General features: G+C 40.9%; 1 protein-coding gene across 1 annotated transcript in view; it reads left to right on the top strand.

Annotated features, from left to right (window-relative positions):
• Positions 1-17,209, top strand: part of IGF2BP3 (insulin like growth factor 2 mRNA binding protein 3) — a 158,109-nt gene that overhangs the window by 117,793 nt on the left and 23,107 nt on the right. The window contains exon 11 of the mRNA XM_019534605.1: positions 15,868-15,987. Within this exon, the coding sequence (XP_019390150.1) occupies positions 15,868-15,987 (120 nt within the window). The remainder of the gene's footprint in view (positions 1-15,867; positions 15,988-17,209) is intronic.

Genomic DNA, 17,209 nt, shown 5'->3' with positions numbered 1-17,209 from the left:
GGGTGGTGCCCCTAGATCTACACAGGGGAGGGGGTGGGATGCCACTGCAGGCTGGGGCTGGGGCTGTACCAGGCTCTTCCCAGCACGTGGGGACTGTTTGGGGCTGCGGGGTTGTGCTCAGGGCTGCACTCCCAGTGTGTGGAGGCTGTGCTGGAAGCTGCGCTCAGGGTGGGTGATGGTGGCACTGGAAGGGGGGGCTGTGGCAAAATTTGGGGGGCTGCAGCCCCCCCCCGTTCCCCTCCCAACGCTGCTGCCACTGCCCACCCCAGGCACAGCCCTTCTCCTCCCCACCCCACCATCCCTCCTGCCCGTATCAGTGAGTTTCACCTCACTGATATGGGCACGTAGCTCTACTTATCGCTAGGAACGCTGGCTGCTCAGCTGAAAGTAAAATCGCAGCAAACACTGACTGTCCCATGTCAATACCTGTTAGGGACGTCAAAGAGGGTCCTGTTGAGAAGCCACCTATATTGGCAGTCTTGAGTTTAAAGAGGCTTGTAGAAGACAGGATAGATTTGCACCTTCAGAGGTAGGCAAAATGGTGGATCCAGCCGGTGACCAGACTCCATTTCCCAGCAGCCCCTGCCTGCGTCACTGCAGCCAGTTCCCATTTCTTTGCTAGGCCATTTTTAAATATCAGAATCCCAAACCAAGAGCATACAGATGATTCAATGTGGAGATGACATTGAATGTACATCTACGTTGTGCCCCCCTCAGTCAAAAATATTATGCTATAGCAGAATTGTGATGTCCTCAGGAACCAAAGCTTTCTCCTTGCAGAAGAAAATTCCATGCTATGCTTTGGCCAGAGGAAGGTGGCTATAGTTCATAAATATTGGGAAAATGTCACACATCAGCATAAAAGTTCCTAAGAAATGTGTGATGGGTCCCAGCAGAGAATATGATTGCACAGGCAAATCACTTATGAGAGTGAAAGGAGCCTAAGGATTTTTTCTGTTACAGAGATGATAATCCTGTTTTATGGAGTGACTGGAAAGAATGGCAGAATCCTATGCAAGAGTCTTCATATATTTGACACTGCTGACAAGAAGGTGGAGATCAGCTAAAATATGGTCCCCCAAATCAAAGCAATTTCAAAATAAACTTATTATATTGACCAGTAATTAGACCCTCTTTATACAACATCCAAGCAATCAAAGTTTTAAATGCAATGGCTGATGGAATGATAGAAAGGAGGAGGAAACAAAATGACCTTTACTTAACGTATTTAAGAATTGATATCTGAAAAGGGTACATTAGAAAAAATACTGACCAAACTAGGAGCATACCTCAGTAAAGATGTATTTGGATTTTGATTGCAGTATTGCAACACGGTGATATATTTCCACCCCCCAGTCAAGCCTTCCAGCGGTTCAAAGGTCATGTAAATATAGACTTGGTGATCAAGAAGTCCAGGAAGTATTTTGTTCCTATTTTTTAGTACAGTTGTGAAAATTAGAATTTTAATCTGTAACTCAACTGAAAGAGCATAACTTCTCTGAAACTTCATTATGCATCTCTGATTGAGTTGGTCCATAATATGCATCTCTACCCTGCCTCCTGCCTGACTTCAGACTAACAAGGCTAATCTCTTTCTAATCTTATTAACTGTACATGTAATAATACAAATTCTTGATTCTCTACACTTACTGATATTTGGCAGATAATTAGGACAACATTCCTCTCTTTGCATATTTTTAGGTACTTCTTCATTCTCTGAAGCTGCAAAATGTATTCATTATCTTCAAGTTGCATTATGTGAATTGGTGGTAGTACTGGATCACAGTGCATTGCAGCTGACTTCATAATGGTTATTGACTAGAAATACATAATGAAGTGGAGTTTTATGGGTGGCATTGGTGAAAATAAATCAAACTCTCTGCAAAAATACTGTTGGCTGAGAACTTTCAATGCCCCATAGCCTAAAGCTGTAATCAGTCTGGTAGACTATACTACCAAGCTCCTAATGCAGTGGATGCCAACCTTTTTGGCAGGCATGCCATAAATTAGCCCCATGCCCTCTGAATACTGCTCTAATCCAAATTGCCACTCAGTTTTCTGTTCCCTGTGCAGTGCTTCCTGACCAAATTGCTGCTTCATTTTCTGCATTTTGTCCTGTACTCCTTGCCCAGTCTGCTGCTCTGTTTTCTGTTCCTATCCTATCTGCCACTGTGCTGCCAGTCCCCTCCGCAGTCTGACACAGGTTCGCCACCCCTGGTCTAATGGATAAATCTAGTCCAGAAATTTTCAAATTTTTGTCACCATGGGCTGCACCCCAGCACCTCCCCAGCAATCAACAGGTGCTGCAAAGGGAATAGATAGGAAAAAAAAAATAGATTAGTGGATGCTAAGGATGCTGCCTCAGCTGCAGCAGAGAAAAGAAACTGAATGTGTCAGGCAGTAAGACCTTGAGACTGCCTTTTCTGTTGTCATGACTGAAGTGTCCTGCTGATCCCCTGAGCTGCTGTGGGCTTGATCCGTATGTTGCCAGCCCCTGGTCTAATCATACATCTAAATAACAGAAACACTTCCTCTAGCTTTACAGTTTCACTGTCCAGATCCAGCCTATGGCCCATGGTTATTTTGACACCTCTGATATAATCCATACTTATTTTGTTTCCCCAGTCAGTGTCTGTCTGTAAATCCCCCACCTTAAGTACATGTAGGCGAAGCTACTTCTACTTAGCAAACAGTGCACAACATTTTAAACCTGAAGGAGGTGACTATAAGCCAACAGCATGCTCTTGTTACAAATAAATTGAACAGCCTACTGGGTTGTATAGATGGGAATGTCACTTGCAAATTGTGAAGAGGTGATTCTGCCACTCTTGGGCACTGGTGAGGCCTCACTTGAACTGCTATGTCCATTTTTGGGCCCCAGACTTCCTGAAAGATGTGGACAGAGTGGAAACAATCAAGTGGGGAGAGATGAGAATTACTAAAGGGCAGCATGCTTTACAAGGAAAGGCTGAAAGAACTATGTTAATAGGGTTATATTTTAGTTTGCAGAAGGCTGAGAGGGGATTTAATAACAGTTTTCAGATAACTGAAGGGTGGTTATATGGGGGATGGAAATTAGTTTAGTGTGTTTATTCTCTGTGGCTGTAGGGGACACAACTAGAAGCAATGGTCTCAGGCAGCAGCAGAGGAAATTTGGGTTGCAGATCAGGAAGAACTTTCTGACTGAGGTTGGTCGGTCATTAGAACAGGCTACCTAGAGAAGTTGTGGAAATTTTCAAGAGCAGGTTAGACAGACACTAGTCAGGGGTGATCCTGTCTTGAGTACAGGGTTTAACTAGATGACTTCATGAGGTCCCTTCCAGCCCTACTTTCCTATGATTCTATGATCTTCATTGGTTATGTAATATGTAGTTAAGCAGTTATATATTTAAATTTTCAACTAAAGGTATCTATGCTTGAAATGTTTTGAACCTAAAACCTTTACTAGAAAGGGTAATAATCGCAAGAGAAATTGGGTGTTTTTACCACTATTCTCAAATCCTGCCCTGAATGTTTTTTCTTCATCGTTACTAATCTGGAGCACCTTATCTGAATTTTGAGGGACACTGTATTTTTGCATATTGTCTAACTATTTGCATCATGACTTCTTGTAGTATTTCAATGCTTTGTTATGATGCTACTGAATTTTATATAACAAGGATGGAGCTCTCTAATGTTTTATTGACCTTGGACAGAGCTGTAGATTTCTGAGAGTCTCTTAGAATGACATCTCTTCTGTGGCCTGGTTTGTGGGAGAAGGGAAGAAAACAGCTTTTCTTTATAAAGGAGAAGGCTAAGTGTTGAAGCAAAGCCAGGTCTTCTACCATAAATGATTTATCAGATTTGTGACAGCAAAGTGTTGTGGTTGCTTTTGGCTACCTGTAGAGATCACATTTTCCTGTACCAGTGTCCTCTTTCTTCCGCATTTGAAGCTTATGAAAACAAACCCAAAGATGCTTTTCATTATGTAAGTTACAGGAGATCTTTTCAAATGATTCACTTCTAATAGGGAGGGCGGGAGGGGGATCCTTATACAACAAAAAAGAGCTAAGCTTGATGGGCCTATTCACCTCAGTGGGGGAGAAACATTGTGGAGTTAAAATACTACCATACCTTCCAGTACTTCTGCTCCTCTTCTCCAAGGGCTTGGGTTGCAGTTCAGAAATTTGTCTATGAAAAATTGTCTCCATTACTTCTCTTCTTAGGAGATGAATGCCAAGCAACATTTTATCTCTTCCCACTAGCTTTTCTATGAGAAAAGTGGTCTGAGATATGGGCAGTAAGGTAGTTTCTGCATGTTTGAAAGAAGGGGAGGAATTATACACTGTCTATCTTGTAGGAAATAAAAGCTAATTAAAAAGAAATATTGCTTCCTTTAAAAACCTAAAACTTGTTTTAATACCTAAAAACTTGCTTATGGGCTTGCACTTGGGTGAGAGAAACAGTTCCTTTCTCTGATAACTTTGGTGTCAAATCTTATGTGGTAGATATGCAATGTAATATCATATATAGTATGTGGTATGAGAATTGGTTTTGCAATAATATTAAAATTATATTTCTTAAATGTGTAGGTGTATGTGTACTCTGATTTTTTTTAAGGTGCACTTCCATAATTATTCATTCCATAATTGGATAGCTAAGTAAAACAGGTAACTCTGTGAGTTGTTCAACACCCCAGAAAAGGCAGGCTTTGATGCAGTTGGGGGAGGGTCTGCATTCTCGCAGTCTTGCTTTCCCCTTTGGCCTGGCATGTATGAAGTGGAGACCATGGTTAGTAACTCCAGAAAGGGTCCGTCTTTAAGCAGCCTTTAAGGAGTTTTACATGACAATAAAGAAAATGGCTTGAATAACTGATGCCAAATAATTACTGTGCATTTTTCCAGTGTTTTAGGTTCAGTGTCTAGATTTCTTCAGTCTGCCTTTCTCTGATTTCTAACATCATTATTCTTTATATATTTGACATACAAGAAAAGCATGCTGTCCCTGCTGCGTACCACTCCATCCTAAACCAGCCTGTGTGATCAGTCTGCTTTTGGAACCAGTGGCTGACTCTCTCACAAGTCCAAAAATCTCCTCTCTCTTGCCAGGCTGAATTGGCTGAGCTCCAAGTAAATGAGTGATGGGAAACTTTGTTTCCAGAAATAGTCTGGCAGCCAATGGCAAGACAAGAACGAAACCAGCAGTGTGCAACAGGGAGCTGACAAGTTAACAGATTGTTTATCATTGATGTGTTTTGGAGTCACAAAAAGTATGCTTGGAAGCTCTGCTGCCAAATTTTAAGAGTCCTACAAAGGTTCCAGGCATCATGGACTATACACATATATATACATGGGGGAAGGAAAGGGGTGGTGGGAGGAAATGGGGCAACAGTTGCACAAAGACCGCCCAAAATTGTAATAGATGTTAAAATACAAGTAAAATAATAATGGCAATTAACATAATGTATGTAAGTAGTGGAAAGAACAATATCTAGAAATTAATGTCAATACTTATGATTTTAGCTTAGAATTCAACTAGAATGGCTTTGTTTCCTGTTCCCAAAATATAAAATTGGGGACTCCCTACCAGGATATGCTTGGCCCCAAATTTCCAGGCCCTGCATATGTAGACGGTTTTAAATGAGAACATTTACAATTCGTCAAAGCAGTCTGACCCGGGTACTCCTGGGCCAGGAATGACAATTGCATTACAGGCAGTCTTCAGACTTACGACACAATTGGTTCCTGAAAACCGCATCGTAAGTCAAAATGTTACTCGGAACCAATTTTCTCATAAGAAACAATGTTATAAATGAGGGTAGTTCCTGAACCAAGGCCCGATACCTTACTTTCACCAAAAATACCCCAGAATTTTGTAATCAATCAATTATAAATGAGTAATATAGCTACATGAATGTATTTATATTGTAAATACCAATCATACTGATTTGGAAGGACTTCTTGAGGTGACTTTGCTGGACTTTTTGAAAGGCTCTTGGTTGGATTTTTTGAAGGGTTCTTGTCTGGAGTCTTCTCAGGAGTCTTGGCTGCAGGTTTTTTCTGGAGTCTTGTCTGCTTTCTTAAAGAAAGTGTCCAAGAAAGTTTGGACAGATGTTCTCCAGGGAAATGAGTGACACAATGAACTTGTTCGCTGGCGTGGCATCGCATCGGATCAACCATTGTAAAGTTGAAACTGAGGTCATAAAGTTGCAATAGGGTGTCAGTTTATAAAAATTGTAAGTGCGAAACGTAAGTCAAGGACTGCCTGCATTTACTTGATCTAAGCAACTTACTTAATTGGGATAGTCTTCCTGAATGACTCCTGATTTTTATCCCAGTTTTCATCTTGTGGACCACAAGTTCTGTGAAGCCTAAGAACATCATTCCTTAAGCTGCCAAGTTACTGTCTTTAAGGCAGTGTCCAGCACCTTTTTACATGTGGAAGGCCAGGCTGATGCAGCCCTGTGGGGCATGGTTGAGAAACACACCAGTGGTGATGTGCTTTGCTGGCAGCTGCCTTCATGCTGCTACCACTTCTCCATCTCTCTAAGGAGCACCAACGACCCTGTTCTTTGGGCTTTTTACTGCAAGCTAGGGTTTGTGCAAGCCTGGAATGTACATCATGCTCTGAAATCTGTCAGGCTTGCCTCTGCTTCTGAAGTACCTCCCTGGAAGGCACCCACTGCTTTTAAGAATTTCACCCTGGGCTCCATTCAGCCACATTCCTGTCTGGGTGTGAGTCCTCTTGATGTCTTGAAGCAGCCAGTAATCTCATGCAGTAGTTGGGCTCTACTCTACTATGTGCTTTAAAGTTTAGATCTGAGATCTGGAAACAAAGTATGCAGTGTGTAACAACCTAGTGTGATATGCTTTTGCTGTCTCTTTTTGCTTAGGACTGGCAGGTATATAGTAGGCTAGTTTCAAGGTGTCTTGAGTGCCAGATGTTGGAAGTATGGTAGTCTCTTCTGGAAGTGGTGAGTGTTGTGGTCACTTTCTGAAGTGTTTCTTTCATTCTACAAGCATTTGTTTTGTTATTATGTGGGTTGAGTGCAAGCCAGGTGTTTTCAGACATGTCACAAGTTCAGATACTTCAGAGTTTGCACTTAAAGAGAAGAGTTTTGTAATTGTCATGTTAGATGAAAATCAGTGTGAGGAGTGAGTGACTTTGCTTTGACAGGCAGAGAAATCTCAAAGCTCAGAAACCCCCAGTGACCTACTGCACCTTAATTCCAGTAAGATCACTGCTAAGCCTTGAGGGACTACCCCTGTTCTTTTCTTTCACCATGTCAGGTTGAAGTTCAATTGAACATTTTTTGTCCCCAGAGTGTAGAATGTGGGGTTGCTTCAGTGCAAGAAATCAGAGGTGAATGGTATCCTCCCTTCCCCTTTTTTGTTTTTGGTATTCTTCCCCATTCCCTTTTTCCTTCTTATTTATTTATTTATTTATTTATTTATTCATTCATTCATTCATTCATTCATTCATTCATTCATTCGCAGATTTCAGCAAGAAACATGGTTAATCAGTTTTTGTCTTCAGTCTGCCGTGAAAATGCTAGAATATGCCTTTAGAATTGGAGGATAAAGCTTAAACCTTTTATAAATAAACCAGGAAATGCAAGAGCCAAGCCAACTTGGGTTCTTGCCTGTTAATCTCCATTGGCTGCATGGCTTTATCTAATGCATTACATGGTGACATGAGGCATTTACAAGGATGTGGGAAAATTGGGCTATGTATTGGGTGTATATAGCAAAATTTAAAATAAGCTTTAATTAATGAGCCTCTTGTTCCCCATGAAGGCTTAAATGTTCAGTATTGGCACTGAAAAATGTATCCACTAGGTTTTTCCACCAATATTAAAAGTTTATTTTGCATTAATGCACTGACTCTTACTGGGCTGTCTTCAAGGATACCTGTCTTAATGTTAGCTTCCCCTTGCTACAAACTTGTATTACTAAATAAATAACAGTAATTAGTACAGCTGTAATCCAGTATGATTCTTCAGAGTATATTGCAAAATTCTGGTTGAAATTTTGGCTTTGTCTGCATGGGATTTGAATAAAAAACAGCGCATCACTCCCTCATGAAATTTAGATTATTCTAAAGACCAAAAGAGTTGCTTTAAAATCTTCCTTGGTAAAGGTGATTATGGTTGTGGAGGTGAGGGGACGGCAAAGAAGAGTTTGTTAATATAGCTAGTGTTTACTGTTTATTGTTTCTGATCTACAAGGTGGATTTGCTCATTTATACTTAACAAAATATTATGCTAGGAGGTAGCCAAACACATTGGGTGAGAGCACTTCTTAAAATAGTTTTGAACTCTTTCCCTCACAGCTTAAAAACTGATGCTGGCTGGAAATGGGTAACGTGACTCTATGACTTAAAATAGAAGTCTCACCTTAGGATAACTCTGATGCAACACATTTAGAGTAAATAAACTACATATTGGATGTATGTAACAGAAGCACACTAGGTCTGACTTTGCATCTGTTGAAGTTGGGCAAAAATCCCATGTCCCTGAAAGGTTGTACATAAGGACTGTATATAAATAGTATCCCAAACATTGTAATAGATTTGCTAACTACACACATCAGGAGGCAGGGGAGATGCATTCTTATGAGAGAAAAAGGGAAATAATTCTTTGTATTAGCCTCTTTGGGAGATTTGTCACATGAGATTTGCAATTAATGCTGAAATGCTAAAATTAGCATGAGGAATGTAAATAGCAAAAACCTTCCACATTCACTAATCAAGGAAAGTTTTTTGCTGAGGCCACTTCTGACTGAAGGAGTCATGTAACAGTTGCTTCAATGGCAGATAACTGATAACAGTGCATTTAAGGGAAGAGGGAGGAAATAAAGCTGTATTTACGTACATGGAGATCAGATCAAACCTGAAATCTGAACTGTCCTGACCCCTGAATTTGGCATGGGTATGCCTACTCCTTGTGGTTTGTGGCCTATCAGTATTCCCCATCTGCCTGCCGCACTCCACTGCAAAAGAGAGATGCTGAGAACATAGTTCCCCATATCTTTCTTCTTGCCTTGTCCCCATTCTGACTTTCTACCCCCAAATTCAGTTTAATATCTTGGGGATGCACCCCCATCCTTACCGCTCCTCTCACCTGAGGAGTTGTGGACCAGTACTGCAGGTCTTTGCAGTTAGCTTATAATTGGAGCAGCGTACTGGGCAACTTTTCCAACCGTGTAGGCATTCCTGATCTCTTTGTTCCGAAGTGGTTACACCTGGAAGAAGGCAGAGCCACTGGTTAGTGCTTATACCTAGGGACCTACCTAATTCACAGGGGTTGTCCCCCAATTTCGTGGTCCGAGGGAAGCACCACTTTCCGTTTTCACGGCAATGTGTAGCAGGCCTCCCCACACCTCTGATTGGCCCAAGAGGCCCCAGAAATCCTGCTCCTCCCCAGGGATTGACAGATGGCCATCTGTTAATCTCTGGCAAGGGGCAGGACTTCTGGGGCCTCTCAGTCAAAAATCTCCCCTCCCTCCCATGCTTCAGGATGCCAGTGTTTGCAGCTCTCTCTGCTCCTCTGCCCCCAACACTTGCTGCCCATTTTCCAGCTTCAATTTGCAGTCTCTGTGAAAATCACAAGATCACAAATCTGGTAAATCTCTACTTATACCTGAAGATTTTGTGGCAGAGGATGGTCCTCATCTTGTAGATACTCTGCAGGTTAGGTGTGAGGGAATGTTTCTCTGTACCCCTCCGACAGGGTGGCACCTTAATAGACAACCGATACAGAGAATGAGCTTTTGTAGGCAACAGCCTACTTCATCAGACAGAATCATAGCATCTGACAAAGCAGACTTTCATCTATAAAAGCTTATATCTCTGAACCAGCTAGTCTCTAAGATTAGGTACAGACATTCAAAAAGCCCAAGGCAGAATCAATCAAAAACATGCTTTTTTTTTCCTGGCATAGTTTAGATCGGTAGCAAATAGGACACACATTTGCCTTTTGGTAGGGAGGGCAAATCTTAAATCAAATTCTCTCATTTTTAATGGATTCATTTAGGCTGGGGCTGGAAAGGACCTCTTGAGATAATCAGGTCCAGCCCCCCTGTGCTTGGGCAGGAAAGACTGCTGGGGTTAAATGATCCCAGCAAGGTGAGCGTCCAGGCACTTTTTAAAGATATCCAGAGTACGTGATTGTACCACTTTTGGGAGGAGCCTATTCCAGACCCTAGTCACTCAAGTTGTAAAGAAGTTTTTCCTTCTGCTTAATCTAAAGCAGTCTTCTGGCAATTTGACTGTTAGTCCTAGTCTTCCCATGGCAAGCCCTGGTGAACAGATGTTCTCCCAGTCCCTGATGTGGGCCCCTTATTTACTTACAGACTCCCACCAAGTACCTTCTAAGTCTTCTCTTCTCCAGGCTGAACAGACCAAGTCTCTCAGCCTCTTTTTAAACCGGTCTGTGTGCTGAACTTCTGTTCTGTTAGACTAGTATAGACTGGTTTCCGATCACTTATACGAATAAAAACATAATGTCTGTATTTGGCCACAGGTGCTGCCCTGCCTTTTGCCAGATTTCAAAGTAACCTGTCCAACAACCTCTGAGTCAAAGTGATTTAAATCACCATTTTAATCATGATTTTCAATCAGCAACCAGGAAAAACAGTGATTTAAATATTTTTTCATCTTGCTTTGCATTTGCACTCTAGTTACCTTTTAAAGAGAAGTTGATTCTTATTGATTTGATGATGTCAAAACATGTTTGCTCTGGAACTAAATACAACCTGTATGCTAAATTCAGAGGCACTTCATTGCTCACTTGGAGACTATACTAAATCCATACATCTTTTATTTGAGTAGTTACATAGCTTAATATCCTTTTAGTCCAGTTATTTTTTGTTTTTATAATGCAAAGTGGTGAATAGCATACTGCTTATTTACTAGATGATGATAAATTTTTCCTAGTCATTTGTGTTAAGCTATGTTTGGGTGTAAATTCTATAAAAACTGAACAAAACAAGCTTTAAAACTTTTTTTTATTAGCTAAATAAAATGACCTTTTAATAGTAAAATACACAAGAAATAAGTTTATCAAAACATGTTTAAACCAATATATAAAACAAGAGAAGTATTCTCAGCAGTTTGTGAATTGAATCAGTTGTTTCTGATCACCATGTTCTTGAAGATTTAAGAAGAACTAATAGGTTTCAGCTTCTTTCACCATTTTTATGCATAGATTGGAAAACGAAAACTAGCTTTCCTGGCTTCTCAGCTTAAATGAACAAATTATTTTCTAAAGTTAATTAAATAAACAAAAACAATCTTTAAGTAGAAGAGGCTGTTGCTGTCTAATACTTGTTAAGCATTTTGCCTAACTTGTTCCATATGGTTAGCCAGAGACATTATTTAATGTAGGGGTTTGACTTTTTTAAAAACTTCAAAAGCAGGTGTATACTACTCAAAAAAACGAATTGACAAGATCTTAAAAGAATTCAATCAATTTAGACCTTATCATAAGTGGTTTTAATTTCAAATGTAACTTTCAGTAGGCTTATTCATCAAAAACATCAAATTTTTTTCAAACAAAATGTCTAAAAGAGCATGGTGGGATCCTACTGACATCATAACTTGTTGGTATACATGGGTGTGTAGTTTTTATACAGGGATTTTTCTTCTGTTAAAATTCACTTACCGTAATTATACTCCTCAATTCCCCTGCCCTCAGTCTTGAGAGACTCACTCTCCTGCCACTAGAGCTGGTAACAGTGCCCCCCAGCTCCCCCAAAATTTAAGTGAAAACTACTTTATAGAGACAGTCTCAAAGCTTGCCTTGTGTTTTAACTTAGACATATTAGCTTAAATAGAGCTTTTTCAGTCCTCTCTTTAAGAAGAGAGAAGACCTTAAATCTTAGATTGGATATAATGGGGAGGGAATTTTAATTCTCTAGTTGAATTCTCCAGTTCATAAGACCTAGAATTTACTTCTGATACCATCTTATGCAATGGACTCCCAGAAAGCTGTGTTGCTAAGTATAGGAACCATTAAATGTCTAATTTGCTCTTCCATCCCCCAAGAATGCCAGTAAGTTGTACAGGTTTGATGTTGGATGGCTTAATCATCACAGCATGCTCTCATTTATTTCTCCTAGAATAGCCTTCTAGGAAATGCAAATGATTTTGTGGGGATGGAGGGGATGAGGAAGATAAACAGACTATTCACCTTAGTCTGTTTATTTCAGTGTCTGTGCCATAGTTGGTCCTTGGCATGGTTTCTTTTAAATTCTGACTGGCTGTAATAGAGATTAGTTTTGGAACATATGAATATTCCACTATATTCCTGGACAGTAGAACAAGAAAAATGATAAATTATAGCGTAACTATTGACAGGCTCCTCCCTGTCCAGTCCCCTAGCTTTGGTCATTATGTCAAGCCCCCATAAATATTTATGGTCCAGCATCTTAGAGGTAAAATCTTAGTCCTTGTCTTAAACACCAAATCTAAATGTTAACATGACAAAAGTGACAGTTGCAGAAATGGGAGTGTAGGAGAGGGAGATAGGAAGGACACTGAGAACAGTATTGCTCAAAGGAATGTACACTGTTTAATTGTTCATTTTTTACTTTTTCTGGTTGCGCATCTTTCCGTTATCACAGGTTTACTGGCAGAAGTGAATGTTTGGTAGCGAATCAAATCTACCAAAGGAAACAGCTTGTCTGAAAGGTCTATGGAGGGATAATATTATAGGTGTAGAAGAAACGATATGAAGGTGTAGAAATTATTTGTGAAAGAGAAGTGAGATTGGATTCACTGGAAGCAAAAGGAACCAGGTCAGAGGTATGAGCAGGGATCACATGGTGCGAGGCCTTGAAAGCAAGTTCATGAAGTTTGTATTTGATTTGCAATACAGAGTTGAGCCAATCTGGTGACTGAAACCAGGGGTTGGAGGAGACATTGAAGCAACTCCTGAGAGAAGATGTTGGCAATGGCATTTTCAATGGATTGAGGCTAAGCTAGTGCCAGACAACAGAATTAGAGACTGCAGTTGTTGAGATGAGATAATGAGGATACAGACAAGCAATTTGCCTTTGGGATGAGAAAGAAAGATTGCTGCTACACTGAGTCCAGTTAGTATAGTAGTTTACAGGAAAGGATTAAAAACAACTTTTAGCAAATTTAACAGTTCAGAACTACCCAATATTTACCAAAGATGCACAAACAGTAACTCCAAATTATTTCCTGATTACCAAAAGACTTAATGGATTAATGATGAATTAAAGGGGAGTTTCCTTTCATGGGATCTATGTGATAAAGGGGAAGAGAAAATGAAAAAGTTTCTTGAAAGTGATCAAATAGTTGCCTCTTACTGCAGTGATTTTCAGCCAGGGGGGCAGCCAAATCCCTGGAAGGGTGCCATGGACAAAAGTGAAGTATGTAATATATCAATTAGTTTTTGAAATGGGGTGCTTCATGTCCAGTGAGATTGAGAACCACTGCCATAGTGACTGGTGCCTTTAATTAGAACAAGCATATTCTGTCTGTGTGTGTGAAGAAAAATGCTAAATCTTGTTATATATTACACATACCTGGAACAACTGGCAGAAAGAATTCTCACCCAAATGTGTTTGTTTTATTTGTTACCTGATCCAAAAAGCAGTGCGAGATCTCTCTATTCCCCCTCCTCCCCCCAAATTTTTAGCTGACTCGTGTTTATCAGATAGAAAAGTGATACTTTAAAGCATCTCCTGATAGTGTATAGTATGCTTTCATACATTTGCAATATGTTAACAAAATTTAAATGTGAAAATTGCCTTTTTAAGGTTGCAGCTGCTTTTTGCCAAGAATGCCGTGTCAGTGAGACCACAGTGACTTTGTGCTTTCTGAGAGATTTCACTTCAGGGGGTTTTGCTGTGAAATCTGGGTCAGAGGACAGTGCCACTGCAACAGTGTAGCATAAAGGAAAGTTTATGTTGAATCAGTTCAGCTACTTTGTACATGTTGTGGTATGGATAGAAACCAACCTAAATCACAGCAAGACAAAGGGTTTTTCGTGGCCCACTTACGTTGCTTATTGCTGATTTTTGTGGGCATTTTGCAGCAGCCCTGCCTCAGCACAGACTGGGGGAGAGGAGGAATGAGGGGGTGGCCACCATCTTGATTGCTGGCTACCCTTGACACTGATTGGTGCAGAGGCCCTGGCAGGGGGAGGAGGGATGAAGGGGCAGCTACCATTGTCTGCTGCCTTTGGTGCGGCTTCACCAGCAGCGATCACTAGCTCCCACTAGGGAGCCAGCATTTTATGTTTATTAAGTTTGGTGGCTTTTTGTGTGGTTTTTGTTTGTTTGTTTGTTTTGTTTTTGCTTTTTGTTTTTGCTTTTTGCTGATTTTACAGACAGTCCTGCAGTCTCTGTGAAACCACAAATTAAGTAGGTCCCTAGTTATGGGTAGTTAAATTAGTCCTTTTCTACCAATTCGGTTCTCTAACGTAGACACAATCACAGTGATTAGTCTGAAGCCAAAGGAATATAGCTATTGGTGGAAGAAAGGCTTAACAATGATCATGTTGTGTGGGAATTGGGTATCGGTGAATAGACAGAATAAAACCTGTTTTACATATCCAGTAATTCCAAACAGAAGGTATATAAAAAGCTTTTATAAAAGTGCCTCTAAATAGTATACAATTGATTGGGTATATCAGCAAAGTAGCTAGGATCCTGTGTTATGTTAGCCCAAAATAAATTAAAACTGCTCCTAAAGTTGTTAGTTACAGTTCATAACTGCACAAATTTAAAAAAAAGGAAAAAAAAGAAGAAAAATCCTGCATTTGGGTCATGACTACACAGTTATTAAAGAGGATTTTCTCTCTAGAGTGAATCAGAGGCATAACTGGCCAGTACTGCACCCTCCCTGCAATCCTGCACATTCCCAGTTCTGGCAGAGAAGTGGCAGTGGAACAGGGGCAGCTGGGTGGCACTGCTGGTGGAAGAGATGTCACTCTCCCTTTTTTGGCTATTGATGGGTGTCTAGTAGCCAAAAAAGTCTTTTTAGCAACAAAAACAGTGCCACTTCCCCACCAGCAGCAGCGAATCCGTAGCTGCTTCTGCAGCTTGTGCCACTGATATACCTCTTCTCTCCCTGCTGTCAGAGCCAGAGGTGCTGCACAGAAGGTCCTGAGGTTAGGGGATGGAATAGGAGACAGGAGCGTGAGCTCCTTCTCCCCCAGACTGTACCCAGGGCTTGTGAGCTGGAATGAATGTTTTAGACTGTGCTGTACAGGTTTGGTATCTGGGTAAAATTAATATAACACAAAACCCTGATGATGCCTGATATCCTTTGGGTAAGATGTTCAGATCCTTGTGCTTTTAGAAACTTTTAACCTTGCATTTAATTTACTAGTATGTTTTGGGATGCCTGTCAAGAACTGGCGCACAATTTTACTCAAGAGGGCTCATTGGCAGTTCTGTAGTTGGCTGTTTCTCATTCTGGATCACTATTCCACAAAGGAAACTTGTAAAATATATGCAGCTCTAAGACTCCTTATGCAGCTTATGTGCCAGTGTGATTTGTCTTGAGCCCATTTCATTCTGAACACTTGCAGCAGTCTAATCGGGCTGGTCTCAAATGGAAAAAATACCAAGATAAAGTAGACAGGTAAAAAGCAAATGTCCCCTTATAAAAATCTCTGTGCTGTTTAAAATCATGACTCTCTCTTGAAAAGATAAAAGAATTTTCTTGGCTCAGATCATTCTTTCATGTGTAGTTAATGTCATAATTTTCAAAGGAATTGGTCTGTTAGACACCTAAACTTCATAGTGCATGTTAAGTTTTCCCTCCTTTCCATGCGTGTTTGGTCTTATACTAGTTTTCTTTTCAGTGTGACTCATAATGTTCAAAACATGCATATTTCCTCCTTCCCTACAGCAACAGCCAGAGTCTGAGACTGTTCATCTGTTCATCCCAGCCTTGGCAGTAGGAGCCATTATCGGCAAGCAGGGACAGCACATCAAACAGCTCTCTCGTTTTGCAGGTGCATCTATTAAGGTACAGTTAAACTGCCTAACTTTCCGTCTCTTCTGTGTGATGCTCAGAGCAAGTACTCACAAGCAAGCTATGTTCTTGTAAACGTGCTCCTCCACCCTCCTCAACTCAGTACCTCAAGGATGATGTGGTAAATGGTATATGCATTTATAAATTCACCTTTTAATTCTCCTTGAGAGACAAGATAATTAGATGCGTGTTTGCAGAAGTCTCTTCAAGTGTGAAATATGAGAGGGAAAGAAAGCTACCTTGGTGGTCTCAACTTAGAAAAATGTCTTTTAGTAAGGTCCTAATGTTACTGAAGATACTAAACTCTTCTGACTCTGCTCTAAGATACTATTGGAAAAGTAAGTGTTGTCTACGCTAGGTTGCCATACAGGACCATTTGCTTCTCACCAGGTTTAATGGATTTTGTACCTAAAAATTCCAGCATGAGTCAGATCTTGTACTAGTTCGAGCTAATACAAGGATAAACGTTAAATTCAGTTGATGCAGTCTCTGATTCTTCTTTGGCTTCACTTCCGTACCAGTGCAGATGCCAAGTCTTAGTGACTGGCTGGACCTGCTTTCTCCATTCTGTTCAAGTGTAAGAAAAGTGTTGAGCTCCCACTAACGTTACCTTAGTTGAGGATGTTTTGGCAGAATTCCCTCATGTGGACACAGTCTCTAGATCAGGGGTGGGCAATTATTTTGGCTGTAGGGCTACTTACTGAGTTTTGGCAAGCCATCAAGGGCCACATGACAGGCAGCCAGGGGCAGATAAATATTAATTTTCTACATTTTTTTATGGGTCTCTCATGGGCTGGATAGAATGGCCCGGTGGGCTACATCTTGGAAAGTCCTTGACTTCAGGAAAGCCGACTTTGACAAGCTCAGGAGGCTTGTCAGCGAGGCCCTAAGGGACCATGACCCCAGGGAGAGGGGAGTTCAAGAAGAGTGGTTGCTCCTCAAGGGAGCAATCCTCAATGCACAAGCTATGTCTGTTCCATCCCGGAGGAAAGGCAGCAGGAGGGCACAGCAGCCCCCTGGCTCTCCAGGGACTTAGCAGACCTCCTGAGGCTAAAAAGAAAGGCCTACAAAGGATGGAGGACAGGATTCACCTCCAAAGAGGATTATTCTGCACTGGTCCTGTCCTGCAGGGAGCAAACCAGGAAAGCCAAGGCTGCAACTGAACTCCAGCTAGCTTTGAGCATCAAGGACAATAAAAAGTCCTTTTTCAGATATG

Source organism: Crocodylus porosus, unplaced genomic scaffold, assembly GCF_001723895.1.
Source record: "Crocodylus porosus isolate Cpor-Errol unplaced genomic scaffold, CroPor_comp1, whole genome shotgun sequence".
In the NCBI taxonomy this organism is placed as follows: domain Eukaryota; kingdom Metazoa; phylum Chordata; order Crocodylia; family Crocodylidae; genus Crocodylus; species Crocodylus porosus.
This window is presented reverse-complemented; position numbering and strand designations above follow the sequence as displayed.